This window comes from Sminthopsis crassicaudata, chromosome 2 (assembly GCF_048593235.1).
Source record: "Sminthopsis crassicaudata isolate SCR6 chromosome 2, ASM4859323v1, whole genome shotgun sequence".
Taxonomy (NCBI): domain Eukaryota; kingdom Metazoa; phylum Chordata; class Mammalia; order Dasyuromorphia; family Dasyuridae; genus Sminthopsis; species Sminthopsis crassicaudata.
Window position 1 is genome coordinate 322,752,766 of NC_133618.1, and position 16,546 is coordinate 322,769,311.

At 34.8% G+C, this 16,546-nt stretch overlaps 1 protein-coding gene across 1 annotated transcript in view; it reads right to left on the bottom strand.

Moving 5' to 3' along the window:
• Positions 1-13,929: 13,929 nt before the first annotated feature.
• CCDC198 (coiled-coil domain containing 198) overlaps positions 13,930-16,546 on the bottom strand; it is a 46,336-nt gene continuing 43,719 nt past the window's right edge. Inside the window, exon 6 of the mRNA XM_074285122.1 lies at positions 13,930-14,173. Coding sequence (XP_074141223.1) covers positions 13,947-14,173 — 227 coding nt within the window. The 3' untranslated portion in view covers positions 13,930-13,946. The remainder of the gene's footprint in view (positions 14,174-16,546) is intronic.

The window sequence follows — 16,546 nt, forward strand, 5'->3', positions numbered from 1 at the left end:
TGACTTTTTGCTCTAGAGTAAACTTGCAGGTAGAAATCTGACTTCCCTGTCCTTTCTCTGTCCTAAAAAAGCATTAAGGCAGTATTACTGCTGGGAATGTCTCAACAATTATGTTTCTCTAATGTAGAAGTTTCTGGGGCTATTGGGACTCCATAGAGATGAAACAGTGATGCAGAAATAGCCACTGAAACACAACATATTATTACCAAATACTTTTATTGGATTGAGAATGAGATGAAAAGTAGCATTATTCAGCAGACCTTTGGACAAAGGAATTAGGAATATAATTAAGGAATATATTTGATTGGAGTTAAATTTTTCCACTGAGAAATCAGAAAGATACCTATGTCTTTATTCTCATTTCAGTAAGAGCTTCTAAAGGGCATTATTAACAGTGAAAATTTAATTGCTCTATATTCCTTTTTTCTATGGAATGCTTGGTATGTTTCTATCTAAAAGCTATTTTAAAAAAAACCAAAAACCAGCACAACCCTTTGAAGCCAGTGTCAAGGCCAATCCTGAAACATTTAAATCAATACTCTGAAAGAAACAACAACGAATATTACAAGAAAATAAGACCAATGCAATAATTGATGGAAGGAAAAAACTCATAAGGATCTGAATAAGTATCACTGACTTCTTTTCTAAATAAAGATGATGGATGAATATGTGTGCACATAGGGGGTACACACACACAGACACACACACACAGACACACACCCCTCTTCAGTCTCTGACAGGAACCAATGAAGGAAGAGACAGAAAAAGGATTGTGGGTTAGGTAATGCCTGGATAAGTATTGCTTAGAAACAGAGATGCTGATTTTTAAAAAAAATTGTTGATGGCTTGTTTCTAAAATCACAATAATTTCTAGATATTTCCTTCCAACTCCACTTTTCCAATGAGCCTTTTCTAAAACAGTTTTCTTAAAAGAAGCATCAATTTTCCAATAGTCTACAATTCCTATTTCATGAATCAGCTTTATTTTTTTCTGATTTCTCTGAAATTTTCCAGGAGCTCTCGGGAGCTGCTGTATATTTGGGAAATGACCAGCAGAGGGCCTCTTATTTAAAGGGAAACCTGTTGTATATTGTAATTCTTTTTTGGCTGTGGCTCCTAGTATTTCATATGTGTGAGTGCATATACAAATCTATATGCATGCATTTATTTTTGTGTATGCATATTTATATACATGCATATATTTTTAGTAAACATAGAGAATATACATACACATGGTATTCTAATCGTCTTCAAATTAATAAAACTTGGGGGCAGCTAGGTGGCGCAGTGGATAGAATACCAGCCCTGAATTCAGGAGGACCCAAGTTCAAATCTGGTCTCAGACACTTAACACTTCCTAGTTGTGTAACCCTGGGCAAGTCACTTAACCTCAGCCTCAAAAAAACAAAAACAAAAAAACTAATAAAACTTAAAACTGCACTAAGACTTGTTTGTGATACTGATATTATTTTGTATTTATATTTTTTCAGACAGGTAGTGAATTCAGAATTGAGGAGGAGAAGATCAAGTTTGATTCTATTTGGAAAACTCTTCAGTGTATTTAGTGTCTTACTCAAGAGCAAAGCAACAGGATGAAGTATCAGAAAAATCAAACCATTCTATCATTCTCTGACAAACTAGCCTTCTATCTCTTGCTGAGTGTTTCCCCTGAGGAAAGGTTCCCTAGGCTTGCTAGTGAACTTCCATCTTCCTTTTGCCCAAGATTTTCTTCTCCTGATTACCTGCCTGATCTCTAGCCTTAGGTGAGTAAAAGAGTGAGATCTTGCTCTCATCAAATGCCTTCCATTTCTTACTACCAATTTCTTTTAAGGGAAAGTGGCAAAGAGCCTCACTGGGTCAAAATCCAGCTGTTTCAGCACAAGGCATTTTCTACCTTTAGATTAAAGCCTGGTCTCTCCTCCCTAAATTCTCATGATATAGAGCCTCTGATAAGAAAGCTGGAGTGGTTTACCATTTAATTCTATAGTAGATTAAGGCAAACAAGTTAAATGACTTGCCTAGAGTTACATGGCTAGTAAGTGTCTCAGACCAGATTTGAATTTGAAACTTCAGGCTCAGCACTCCACCCACTAAGTCACCTAGCCACATTGATCAAAATCTACTTTTTCCCTGAGGACAGCATATCTGGCCAGTCTTTCTAAGCCTAGTTGTACCTTCATTCTTTCCTCTTGACTTATAGATCCAGATAAGGAGAATTGGAACACTCTTTTTCTGTAATATCTGTTTCCCTGAGTTATTATGTTATACCCTGAATAAAATTATTATTGCCATACCTCTTCCTTGCCCCATTGGGATTGAAAGAATTGGGGCCTTGGAGCTCTGGCCATTCTCACATTCCAGTGAGAGTCATAAAACTCCAGGTGACTTATCTGAAATGCCTAGGTAGTACTCACTATCTCTTGCCCTAGACTCCCTGTCTCCTGCTACTGACCTTCTTGATCCCCAACCTGTCAGAACTAAATTATAATCCTTTCCTGAAATTATGACTTGTCCACTCACCCGTGTTCTGTTCTCTCTTGCCTTTGTTTCCCTAATAGCTGGAGCCCTATAAAAGTCTCTGGAATTAATTGCTCACTGTTGGATGATTTGAGACAAGAATCCCATTTAGCTGGCTAGGGGTTGGACATCTTTTGGACATGCATCCTGTTCGGCTGGTAGCCCAAATTCTCCACTATTAAAATATTAAAAACCTAATCTCTGTCTTGCCTCAGTTTCTCTGGCACTACACTTCTTCCCCATGATCACTTCTAGGTTCTCTTCCTACCTCTATTACTCAGTAACCTTTTCTTATTTGATGTCCATGCTATTCATATCTACCACCCAATCAAAACCCTAGAAGCAGACTTCAAGGATATTCTCCTTCCTTCTTCAAAGAATTTGATACTTGACTCACAATACTCTTCTCTCCTTGTCTCATACTAAGGGATTTCAACATATGATGCATTAACTGTCCCTCTCAGCCTACTCACTTTCCATGATCCAGTTTTCAAGGTAATATCCTTGATCTTGCTATCACTCACAAATGTACCACTTCCATGTTCAGGAGTTCTGAAATCCCCTTAATTGACCATAATCCATTGACTTTCCACCTCTACTGCCTTCTTTTTTTCTAAACCCTACTTTTATAATTCACATAATGATCTCCAATTTCTTGACCCTTCAATTCTCTCCTAAACTAAATCTCCTGAACTAACCACTCTCCCTTCTTTCCCCCATCTTGACCCTTTGGTGAACCAGTTCAACTCTATGCTCTCCTCTTATTTTGAGTCAGTCTTATCATATCACCAATTGTGTTCTGTCACAATTCAACTCCTACTATCCATCATCTTTACTCTTATACACATGTTACTAAACATAGGAGAATCACACAGCCATTATTACTGGGTCTATTGCAAATTTATACTACACAAACTCTTCCAGTCCCTCCTCAAACATAACATGGCTTCTCCTCATGTACCATTTCAGCAGATAATTTTGCCTCTTATTTTGCAAAAAAATGAAATCATTCTCCATGAGCTGCCACCTCTCCCTTCTTCCTCTCTCATTTCATTTCTCTCCTTTTTTTCTTTTTCTTTTGTAAAAAGGAATGGTTTGTTTATTCTAAGTATCAATTTCTGCATTTGCAAAATGGGGATAGTAATTCTATGAAACTGCCTTTTCTTCTTTCTTTTTTTATAAAGACTCTCTCATTTCATTCCAATGCCTCCTGACACTATTTTTTACCTTTGTATTTGTCTTCAAGAGGGAACCTGACTTCTTCTAAAGGCCCACCCTTCCATTTGAACAAGTGATTCCATTGTATCTCTTCCAATAGATTGTCCCCTTTGTCATCCTCACTTTATTGCTGTCCATGAGGGCAAGGACTTTTTTATTTATTTTTTATTTTGCTTCTTTTTTGTATCCTAGTCTTTAGCACGATGCCTGAGACATAGTTGGAGTTTAATAAAGTTTAACTTGATTAATTATTGATTGATTAATTAACTGACTAAAGTGAAAAAGAACACTGGATTTAGAGTTAGAGAACTTAGATTCACCATTTAATACTGGGGTGATCTTGAATGAACCATTTAAACTTCCCTGGGGTTCAGTTTCCTTATTTGTAAAATAAGAGGGTTCAACTAGATTCAACTAGGTTCAACTCTTTTCTAGTTCTAGATCTAACATCCCATGAGCCTTTGGTAAATCATTGTACTACTCTGGGCTTCTATTTCCTCATCTGCAAAATGGGGTGGAGATTTGGATTTGAACTCTGAGATTACTGACAGTTTTAAATCTGTTATTTGAAATAAAATCCTGGCTCTGTCACTTTCTCCCCTCTTGACCTTGGATACATCATGGAGCTTCTTTGGGTCTCAAATTTTTCACTTTTAAAACAAGGGATATTGGTATGAAGGAGAAAGACATATAGCAATATAGGATTTTTAGTTTGAATCTATCATCCTATATTGCTATATGTCTATCTCCTTCATACCAATATTCATTTCTATAAATACTATATTATTATGAAAGATAATTGACAAATAACCACTATGCTTCATTGAAATTCTTGAGATATTAAAAACAAAACAAAAAGAAAAACAAAAAAAGTTGGGTCTTTAACAGACTGGTTCCACAATGGAATATTTACTTAAGATCATGAGAACTGCATGAATGATTCAAGTTGGAATTTGCATCTGTGGAGACATACATCCCACAAGCTCAGCATCATAACAAAGTATTTAAAAGGTATGACAAGATAAAGCCATGTTCTCCTTAGTGCAGTATTATCTGCAAATGTGAAAAAGTGAGGAAAAAAACACTAAGTTACCTGAAATACCTTAGAAACTCATGTTTTCAGAGGAATGAAGGAACATAGCAGCCTCCTCATAAAAAATTTACATTCAGAAGAAAACCAGACAATTTTATAATTCATATTTGGCTTTGGAAAAGTTGTTTTCTCTGCAAAGTCAAGATATTTGAGTAAGAAAATTTACTAGTTTGCCTCTAGCCCGATTTTCATGATTTTCTCAAAGAGCAGCTGTGTTTAATGATGGCAGTGACAACATTTTGCCCTGGAACAGATTTGATGATAATCACTAAATGAGTGCTGTGGAAACTGGTATATTCTGGTTCTCTCTTCTAGAGCTCTTTTCATAATGCAATAAATAATAAAAATCAATTCAGAATAAAGTACATGTTTTGTACAACAAAAATATATTGGATTTTTAATATATGCCAAGTTCAGTGCTGGTTTCTCAGTTTGGGGATTGCTGCTCCACAGGATTGGTCAACCTAATCCAATACAACAAATGTATATTAAAGACCTACCATTTGTAAAGGCACCATGCTAAGTGCTGGAGAGACAGACAAAATGAAAAAATATAATCTCTTGTCTTTGCAGTCTCTCATATTCCTTCCTATGTCTCTCTTTAATCATTTTTCTCATTCCTTTCTAAGATATGTGGTACCCCAATACTTCTCATTTTCATACACTCCAGACAAACAGACATTAACTTTCTGGTTGTTTCATTCTTCTAATTCTTTTGTCCCTTGCAAACTTTCTTCCTTATTTTCTTCTCCCATAAAAACTCTCATATGCCATTATAGCTAAGGACTAACTGGACTTGGAATTAGCAATTACTCTGTGTGTATTCATGGACAAATTATTTTAAATACCTTTCTAAATTTCAGTTTCTTTATATGTAAACTTTGGTAGATTAGGTCAAGACTTCTTAAATTTTTTCAACTTACAGTCCCTTTTAACTCCAGAAAGCTTAATATTATTCCATCTCACATCTGTGCCAAAATGTTTCTGGCAAGTTCATGCATGCGAAGTACAAAATGTGTGTGTTGTGTGTTCAGAACCAATAGTGCAGTGAAGTCCCATAATGCAACATGGACAAGCACTTTCAGAAACATCTTGAATTCATTATGCATCTGATTTTGAATTGATTTTTGATCATTGCATTCAGAAAACTTTTAGTGTTGCCAGATTTTTCAGAATCCCCACATTCAATTGTGTGACTCCAAATGGGATCACAGCCCACACTTGAAGTTTTGGATTAGATGAACTCTAATTTCTTGCCAGTTCTAATTCTATGATCAGGCCTCTCAGAATCTCACTTTCTTCCTCAATATGAGCAAGATAATGATAACTGTAGTACATACCTCATGGTGTTATTATGAAGGAGAAAAGAGATAATTTATATAAAATGTCTAAGAAACAAACTTTATAAATGTGTGATTATTATTAATTCATAATGAGATATAAATGATTGGAAATAATGCAACATTCCCCCATATTTTTACCCCTTCCAAGAAGATGTCGGGGATCTTGTTCCAAAAGAATAAATATTTAATCATGGGATTTCCATAAAGTGGCAGGTAGTAAAGAGGGAGCTCTCCAAAGGGTCTTCTCCATAGCTTTCAAATCACATCAGAGATTGATGGCATATTAATAAGGGCAGTCTTACTATGTCTTTTTTTTTAAGGGTTAATTGAGAGAGAGATAGAACCAAATAAAATCCTCTTGGAAACAGGGCAGACAAAAGAGGAGGGAGAAAGGAGTTGAACCATCCATGAGTAATGAGACAGTTTTTCTGCTGTGGCTTTTAAATAGACTGAAGACAATTTGAGAAGAGCTTGAACCAACTATATTCAGATAATTGGCAGTACCTCTGACAGAGCCTCTCCATATGATTGTTTTAAAGGATATTACTCATCTGGGTACATCTGATATGGATTTCTTTAAATCTCATTAAATTGTAATCATAACCACATATTTCTCTGTTCCAAGACTATTTTTTTTTCAAGAGGAAAAAGCACATTATAGTTGGGGGTGGGATGAGGTGGGGTGGAAGAGGAGCCAAGGCCTTTGTCCTAATTATAGAAAAGAGGATTTTATCTCATTTAAGTCTCAGAGAAAGCTGTGAGGAGATTCATTTTCTCATTCCTTGTCTGATAGTGACTTCTTCAATTTCTGAGAAAGACACTTATTCCACACCATCATCACCGGGTACCCACTGGGATATAGGAATTATTAGTGAAATGGAATGCTTAGAATTCATAAAATACTCTCTTGAGATCTAGACCTAGAAATTAAAAGCTATGGGAAAGTTATTATATTTGTTTATCATAATAAGAAGCTTAGATGAATGTAGTATACCTTTTGAAACTCAGAAAAGTGTTTATGCACTTAATAAAATTAAGATGGTATGGATTTCCTGAAAGAAGGCAAGCTACTTTCTAGGATTCTTTAGGTTCTGAAGGATTTCAAACTTTGAGGGCAGATTAGCTTAAATGGTTATTTTAAACTTGACCCTAAAAGAGGCTTGCAGGTAGAAAAGCCAAGTAAGTGATGAGAAATGAAGATGCAAGCATGGAGGATCAAAAACTATGATACCCAGCTCAAGATATCAAAAAGCACTTAGAGATGAGAGACTGGGCTTGATAAATACATTTGGGAACCATCAGCATAAAGATGATAACAGAAATCATGGAAACTGATGAGATCACCAAGTGAAATAATCTATAGAGGAAAAGGTAGAGTTCTGAGGTATACCTGCAATTAGTAGTCAGGATCCTAATAAGGATCTAGCAATGGTTACTGAACAAAAGTTATATAGCTAAGTAGAATTATATCATAAAAATTTAAAGAGAAGGAAGTACCAATGAGAAGTGGATGACTGAGAGTGTAAAAGACTGCAGAGAAATCAAGAAGGGTGTAACTATTTGTTATACATCCTGTTAATGCCATTCTTTTCTAGTTCCCTGTAGGAGAATTTTATTGTTTTCTTACCATGTGTGTGTCAGTGTATTAAAATTCAAATTTTTGAACATGTATTTGAATATGTATCAGTTTTGTCTAATTGAATATTAGCAGTGAGATTGGTATATGAGTAGGGACAAATCCCTTAAAAGGGAAACTGAAATGAACACAACCAATATAACATTGTATACAGTAACAGCAGTATTGTTTTAAGAACTATATGGGATGTAAAGGGCTAGAACTGAGCAAATGCACTTGGATAGTGGAGCATGTGAGACTAATTGCCAATTGGACAGTTCCCTATTAACTTGTTTGAAGGTTGACCTTCCCCAGCTGTTCTGTACTGACTTGATTGGTGGGACAAAGAGGGGGAAGTAACATGTGTGGGGGGGAGTAGGAGGAGGAAATTGGGGCATTCTCCTGGTGGTGGAGAGAGAGGAAGATGGTCTGGAGATTAGTAGATCTAATCCCCTGACAGCAAGCTCAAGAGACTAAGAATAAAGACTTTTGATTAGCCTGACTCCAACTGATTTCTGGGAAGAGTTCCAGCAATGGGATGTTTAATATATTTTTGGATTATTTGCTACCTTAGGGAGAGAGTGGGGAGGGAAGTGAGGGAGAAAAAAAATTTGGAACACAAAGTTTTACAAAGGTGAATGTTGAAAACTATCTATACGTGCGTTTTGAAAATAAAAAGCTTTTTTTTTTTTTTTTTTTTTTAAAGAACTACTTGGGACTCTAAAGGTCATATGAAGAAAGATGCTATCTGCATCTAGAGAAAGAACTGATAAATAGAAATATATATATATATATATATATATATATATATAAATTTATATATGTGTATATATATAGAGAATATATATATATATATATATATATATATATATATATATATATATACACACATACATAAATTTCTATGTTCATTTGGCTATAATGATAGCCATCTCTAAGGCAGGGTTTGGAGAGGGAAAAATTTACATATGATTTTGTTGTATATTTGAAATGAATGTCAAGTTGTGCATAATAGTGTACAATCACTTTATGTGCAATAATTTTAAAAAATTGTGATATGTTATAGAAATGCTTGTTTTAGTCCAAAATTAAAAATCAAATTAAAACATTAATATAATAAAAAATTTTAAAGAAAATAAAGAGGGAAGCAGATTTACAGTGTTAGAGTTTTTTTGTTTTTTTTTTTTAACCCAGAGTGATACTTTTTAGTGAAAACTGACAAAAGGCTCAAGCTATTTAATTAAGAGTATTTAGATGCCATAGAGGGAGAAAGGGAATATTATTCAGGCCCAGAATCCTTCTGAAGCATAAGCCAATAAGGAGCCCCAGGCTACAAGAAGCCAGAACATGGATTATATTGCATTCACATTCAAAGCACTTATTCAGGCTATTTTTTGGTCCCAAGGGTTTTAACAATAAGCTTTGCCCCTCAAAGAAGGATGAACTGGATGTAATACATGTTACCACAAAGAAGGGTAAGGAGTGAGTTTTTTAAGTGCATTCTGTAGGTCTGTTAGTTCAATGCATGTCTAACAGTATAGCCTATTTAGCTTACTTATACCATCAGATGCTTATAGAAGTATCATATTTTTGGATCAATATACCACATTCATCACAGCAGCACTATAAAATGATTGTGACAATAACAATAAATATTCATTAAGTGCTACATGCTATAAGAAAATGAAAGTTTTACTTCCGACTCAGTTTTTGCCTTTCTATAGCTTATAAGTCTAGTAAGGAAACACTCAATTCACATAATATGTGGTTGGTTCGTTTGAAAATTGTAAAACAAAATTGGGTTTGTCCAAGGGATAAAGTTATAACTGATTAGGGACCAAGTAAGATATCATGAAGGAAGGGCTATTTGGCGTGAACTTTAAAGAATGGATTGAAAACTCAGCTGTTCGAGTAAAGGATCTGGTGTCAAGAAGAATCACCTTCCTGAGTTCAAATTTGACTTCAGTCACTTACTAGCTGTGTGACCTTCAACAATTCACTTATCCATGTTTGCCTCAATTTCCTCATCTGAGAACTAGAGAGGGAAATAGCAAACTACTCCGAGATTTTTGCCAAGAAAACCTCAGATAGGATCACAAACACTTGGATGACTGAAATAACTGAAGATGACAAATTCAATAGGCAAAGAGAGTATATTCCAAGCACAGGGGACCGAGGCAAGGAGAAATAAGACTTGCTCCCAGAATAGAGATTAGTTCAGGGTGATTATATAGAGTAATATAGATATAAAGTCATATGGAATTGGGACATACTTATTCATTCATTTCCTTATTTATAAATTTTTAAAATGTTCTTATTCTGAACTTGAATAGAAGTAAATGTAAACATGATCCTACATGAAGAGGAACAGAAAAATAGAATTATATATGAAAATATTAATTCCCATCAAATGATGTACCCATATAGACTAGGCTAACATTTTTCCTTAATCAATACAATAACCAGCTATGTTTCCAAAGTACTAGTGACAAAGAATGTTACCCACTTCTGGACAGAGAAAATGATATATGCAAAATGGAACATACAAATTTTTGGACATAAACAATATGGAAATTTGTTATAATAGTTCTTGTTATTGGTTTTAATTTTATTTTGTTGGTTTTTCCCCTTCAGTGGGAAGGGGAATGGAAGGAAGAATAAGCTTTTCATCTTCCTTCCTGAGATGTCAGGGAGGACGTGATCACCTCCTTTTTGGGGTTCTCACCTCCCTGAAAAGTCAGGGATGGAGCGACCACCTGTGGTCTAAAACAAAAGAAAGCGGGAGATGTAAAGGGCTAGAACTGAGCAATGCACTTGGATAATGAAGCACGTGAGACTAATTGCCAATTGGACAGTTTCCTATTAACTTGTTTGAAGGTTGACCCTCCCTAGCTGTTCTGTGCTGACTTGATTGGTGGGACAAAGAGGGGGAAGTGACGTGTTTGGGAGGAGTAGAAGGAGGAAGAAGAAATTGAGACGCTGACGCTGAGTCAGTCTCTCCTGGTGTTTGAGGGAGGAAGGTGTGTGTGAGGTTGCTAGGCCTAACCCCCTGACTTTGACCGTAAAAGATCAAGAATAAAGACGTTTAGTGATCCTGACTCCGGCTGATTTCTGGGAAGACAGAGTTCCAGCATTTTAAATAAATGCCTACTAAATTAAAAATAAAGACAAATAGTATTGAAAGCAGCCCTAAGACTTCAATGGATATTAATCATTTGGTCTACTTGGCAGGCAATGCTCTGTTCTTCTCGTCCTCAAAAATTTTTGTAGAGTTTGGGTATCACCTGGGTGCCACCATAGCTCCTGTGTGCCAAGGCAATAATACTGCCACTGATGCTGCCACTTCTGGGTTCTGACTGTCTCATTATGCTAAAGGCTTTCTCTTTAGGCTATACTGAATGCGATTCCCTCTGGCCAACTTTAAGCTTGACCTTCTTTACTGACCCTATGAATAAAGGGAGAGTAGAAGAATGATTGTCTTATTATGGATATAATTGCAACAGGTGTAATGTTATCAGATAAGAGCTAGGTAGCAGATAGAATGAAGATATAAAATGAAAACAAGAATATGTTCATTTCTCTTCATTTTATAATTCAAGAAGAATGAGTGATGTAAAAGAGGGAGTTGTATAGTTAAAGTGAGGTGATAGAAGGAATAATTGAAAAGTTAAAGGACATAGGGGAATTTATTGAGAATAAAAACAGGCAGAACTTCTGTTCAAGCAGGCTACTTGAAAGGAGATATCTAACTCAGCTTTCACAGACTCCAATAAAAATTTACAAATAGCACTAGGCCAAATAATGATCAAGGAATCTGAAAAGAAACTACAGTAAATTACTACTTCCACACCAGAACTGGATGGAATCTCAGCCAGATTTTGATAGCCAAAATCTCAGTAGCACAACCATATGCAACAGGAAAGGGAGCCAATCACCAGTAGAGCTAGCATCCTTAAGACACCTGCTCTTAGTTCTCTCAGCTCAGCCTATGATGGCATTGTCTAGTGATGGCTGGATACTGTAGTAGAAAGTCCCATCAATTTCAGATTACAGTAAGTAAGGATCTACTTTGTATAGCCTAAGATTATCAGATTTTATTTTATAAATAAAATATTTTATTTGCTAAAAAAAAGGAAACAAGCATTTATTAAAAGCCTATTTTGTGCCAGGCACTGTTTTAAGCACTTTACAAGTATTAAGTCATTTGATCCTCACAAAACCCAGGAGGTATGTGCTTTTGTGATCTCCATTTTACAATTAAGGAAACTGAGGTAGACAGAGATGGAGTGACTTGTCTAAGAGCTAATAAGTATCTTAGGTGTTTTTTTATCTCAGATTCCTGATTCCAGGTTCAGTGCTTTATTATTATCAAAAGATCATATTATGGAAATGTTATATAATTACATATGATTGATTGCTTACTATCTCAGGGCAAGGGAGGGGTAGGAAGGACATAGGTATAAAATTTGGAACTCAAAACATTAAATAAAAACAACTTTTAAATAAAAAGGTCATTTTATTGACTCAAACTGAGCTTTTAACACCCTAATACTACTACAGATTACTTATACACAAATTATTATCTAGTCCTGCCCCTAAGTCTTGTGCTATTGATTTTTGAAACCCCAGGTAGTACATTTATCACTATTGAATATAACTTTTACTTCTACTAAATTCTACTCACATTACTCATCATATCCTGAAGCCATGCCAAAGGTTATGGCAATGGATCACAAACTTTGACAGATTCTACCAAGCCCTGAAGACCCCGAATGTGGACTCCATGGAAAAATGCATGTCTGTCATCCAAAGATCATACCAACAAAATCAAATGGACTGATTGCTATATCAGCCACAGAGTAATGCATTTCTTGACAATAAAAACTCTACTAAATTAGAAAGAATTGGGATCTGCATCAGTCAAAATCATCAAGCTTTTATTTAGTATTTACTCTGCATTGTGTTTCAAATCACATGTATGCAATGTGTATCAAATCATCAAGCTTTTATTTAGTATTTACTATGCATAGTGTTTACTAGACATTGTAATAAGTGCTGGGGACCTAAATAAAAGCTAAAACAAAATTTCTGCCTTTAAGGAGCTCACATTCTGGTGGAGAGAATATAATACATAAAAGGAAGTTGGAAAATGGGGATCAGAAGCAGAGCTGGGAGAGGAATAAAGAAAGATGACTGGCATAGGCCCTTCCTCTAATTAGAAGTTCCAGGAGGAACTCACCAGTGGGAGAAGGATAAGAAAGGTGAGAAGACCATAAGGACAGAGACAATTTTCAGGGTGAGAAGGAAATAGTCATACTAATGAATCAGAGATCCTGAAAGTATAAAATTTTTATCTAATATAGTATCTATCTGATGAGATTCAGTAATTTCCTCTAGCTCATAGATCTCTTTTTAGATATTGATTCTGCAATCCAATCACTTGGCTGTTTTTTCTAATAACATTGAACAACCTTCCCAAAACAAATCTATAAAAAAGCATATGATGTTGAGGAGGCAGCTGCATTTGGATTTCACAAGAGATGTTTTTCAAAATACATGTACATTTAGTTTTTGTAAATTGTAATAATTTTCTCTTAATTATATAATCCCCAAGAATCCTTCTAGCTCTCAACTCTTACTCTTTATAAATCTTCATTATATTCTCAGAATTGTTTTAACTTCATTTAATCATTATTTTCTTAATCAATAATCCTAACATATTAAATATTCCTGTAGTCTCCCAGGTGCTTCTATGTTAAGACCAAAAGTTAGTTATATGAAAACAAACCTATAAGCTTCCTTGATGATGTTGGTATTTTAAACACCAATGTTGTAATTCTTGTAAATAAAATAAAGAGCATAATATGAACAACCAATCTCCTAATTTATTTGTTTTATAAATGAGACAGAGATATAATACTTTGGAACTAGGAAAACTTTATTTAAAAATAAAGGTTTTTTTTAAAAAGGTAGCTTATTCCACATATTGATTTGAATCAGTACTAAAATTAAATTAAAATTAAGCAATTAATCCAAAAGTATTTATTAAGCACTTCCTATATGCCATGCATTGTTCTAGGTCCTGGAATCACAAGTAATTGAATTTTTCAATCCACTTCCTCTCTCCCTTTCTTTTTCCAATCTTGTAGCTGTTTTACTCTTAATCAAAGAATTCATCAAAAACTGGAATTCTTTCTGTCTTGGTCCTCACTAGTGTCCAGCATTTCCTTTCATCTTTTTCTGACTCATCTGAATTGGTGCTAGAACTGTCCCAAAATAATTCATCTTGGACCTGCTGTTTGAGGCTCTGTCTTCTCAATTCATCACTTTTCCTGGGATGATATCCACTCCATTCATGATTCATAAATTCTTTATTCCATGCATTTCCTACAAAAGACCAAAATTCTTTTAGAATTCAATCCAACATAATCAATATTGTGTCTAAGGAAAGTTTGCTTCCAAAAAAAATCTAGATTCATTCATTAATTTATTCATTCAATACACATTTATTAAGTACCCATAATATGCCAGATACTGAAGTAGAGCTATAATGATCCCCCTCCCCCAAATGACTTTGTCCTCATTCTATAAGGGCAAAACTATATATGTATATGTAGATATACACACACATATACACACATGTATGCACATACATGTGTAGGCATGTATTCATGAATGTGTGCATCTATATGTTGAAAAGGAAATATTACATGTAAATATCAATAATATTGTATTACTAACAACATAAATATTAATAATAAACAATATTACATATATGTGTATAAAGTATATGTATAATGTATGTGTATAATGTAAATGTATAAAGTAACTGCAAACTAATTTCTGAATTGATGACATTGAGGTTAGGATAGGCATGGTATGAGAAATGACACTTGAGCTGAGATTTGAAAGAATCTAACTAATTTTTGTGATGGATTAAGAGGAGGAAATGAATTTCAGATAAAGTGGACAGTTTATATAAAGGCAAGGAGGAAGAAGATGAAATATTGTGTATGGAGGAAAACAAAGTAAACCAGTTACGAATTTGTGAAGAATACAAATGTGCAATTAGATTAGAAAGACAGATTGGGACCAGATTGAGAAGGTTTTAAATGCTAATCAGAGAAGTTTATATTTTATCCCAGAGGCAAGAGGAAACCACTAGAGCTTTATCAGGAAAGTGACACAGTCAGTCTTGTGCCCTAAAAATATCACTTAAGCAGCTGTGTGAAGGGTAAATTGGAGAGAAGAGAGATTAGAAATTGCTAGACCAATTAGAATGCTATAGCAATGCTCTGGGTGAGAGATGATTATGGTCTGAGTTAGAATGGTGACCATATGGGTGAAAATAAAGAGGACAGATGTGAGAGGTAGAATTGACAAGAATGATTGGATTATAAGGGATGAGAGGGAAGAGTTAATAATGATTCCTGTATTGTAAATCTGAATGACAAGAAGGATAATGTATCCTCAGTAGAAATAAGGAAATCAGGGAGAGTGGATATTTTGGCCATTTTAAGCTTGAGATGCTTACAGGACATCTAGTTGGATGTCCTCCATGGTTCATGGGCAGTTGGGAATTCAAGAATAGAATTTAAAAAGGATTGGATATATAGGTTTCAGAAATGTCTACATATAATAATACCTTGAAGTCCTGGTGTTAGAAAGACTAATATCTATTCAAACCTTTAGATTTCTTTATTTTCAAATTTTATTTTTTATAACAAAAATCATATTACCTCTTTTGATGTATGTGAACCATTGCAGAAGTTAGTGAAGTAAGTTACTGCCATTTTTCTCTTTCCCCAGAACAGAGATCTCCAAATTACAGCCTGAAAACTAATTCTTGACTACCTCACCAGGGAAACTAAAAATGTTTGGTTTTTTTTCACATTTTTAATATAAGAAAAGTAGAAGGTAGGCACTAGAAGGTAGGAAAACCATAGCCTAGCAAAGGGAGAGGAGAATAAGTTCTTTAGATGTACTCTTTGGCTAGTAGAGAAGGGAAGAGTAGTTAACAACTGGACTTGTTTAGCCCTGGGCAGCTAAGTAGTACAGTGGATAAAGTGCCAGGCCTGATATCAGGAAAACCTGAATTCAATTTTTGTCTAAGACACTTACTAGTTGTGTAACCCTGGGTAAATAATTTAATCCTGTTTGCCTCAGTTTCTTCATCTGTAAAATAGGAATGATGATGGTATCTATATCCCAGAGTTGCTATGAGGATCAAAAGCAATAATATGGGCAGAGCATTTAGAACAGTACCTGGCACATAGTACATTATATACAAGTGTTTTTATTATTATTATTATTCTAGAGAAGAAGGAGATATAATAGTGGTAATATGCTGCTCCAGGGATCAACCAGAGAACTGAAACAGAAAGGGAAGTGGAACAAGGCATTAATGTGGGGAAAGAGGGGGAGAATATCAGGCCAAAAAGAAAAAAATTGGTATTCATCTGGGACCAGTTCTGTCTTCCCAGAAGTCACTTAAGCAAAACAGGGATTAGTGAAAATTGAACACGGAAAACAGAAGAAAATAAAGGATTACAAAAACTCACTTTGAATAGTTATATGTTAATAAATCTGAGAAGATAAAAGAAAGAGTAATACTTTCTTTCTTTCCCTTTATTTTAATATTTTATTTCCCCCCCCAGTTATATGTAAATAATATTTATTTTTTATATTTTGAGTCCCAGATTTTCTCCCCCTTTCCCTCGACCTATTGAGAATGCTAATAAATCTATATAGGTTATACAT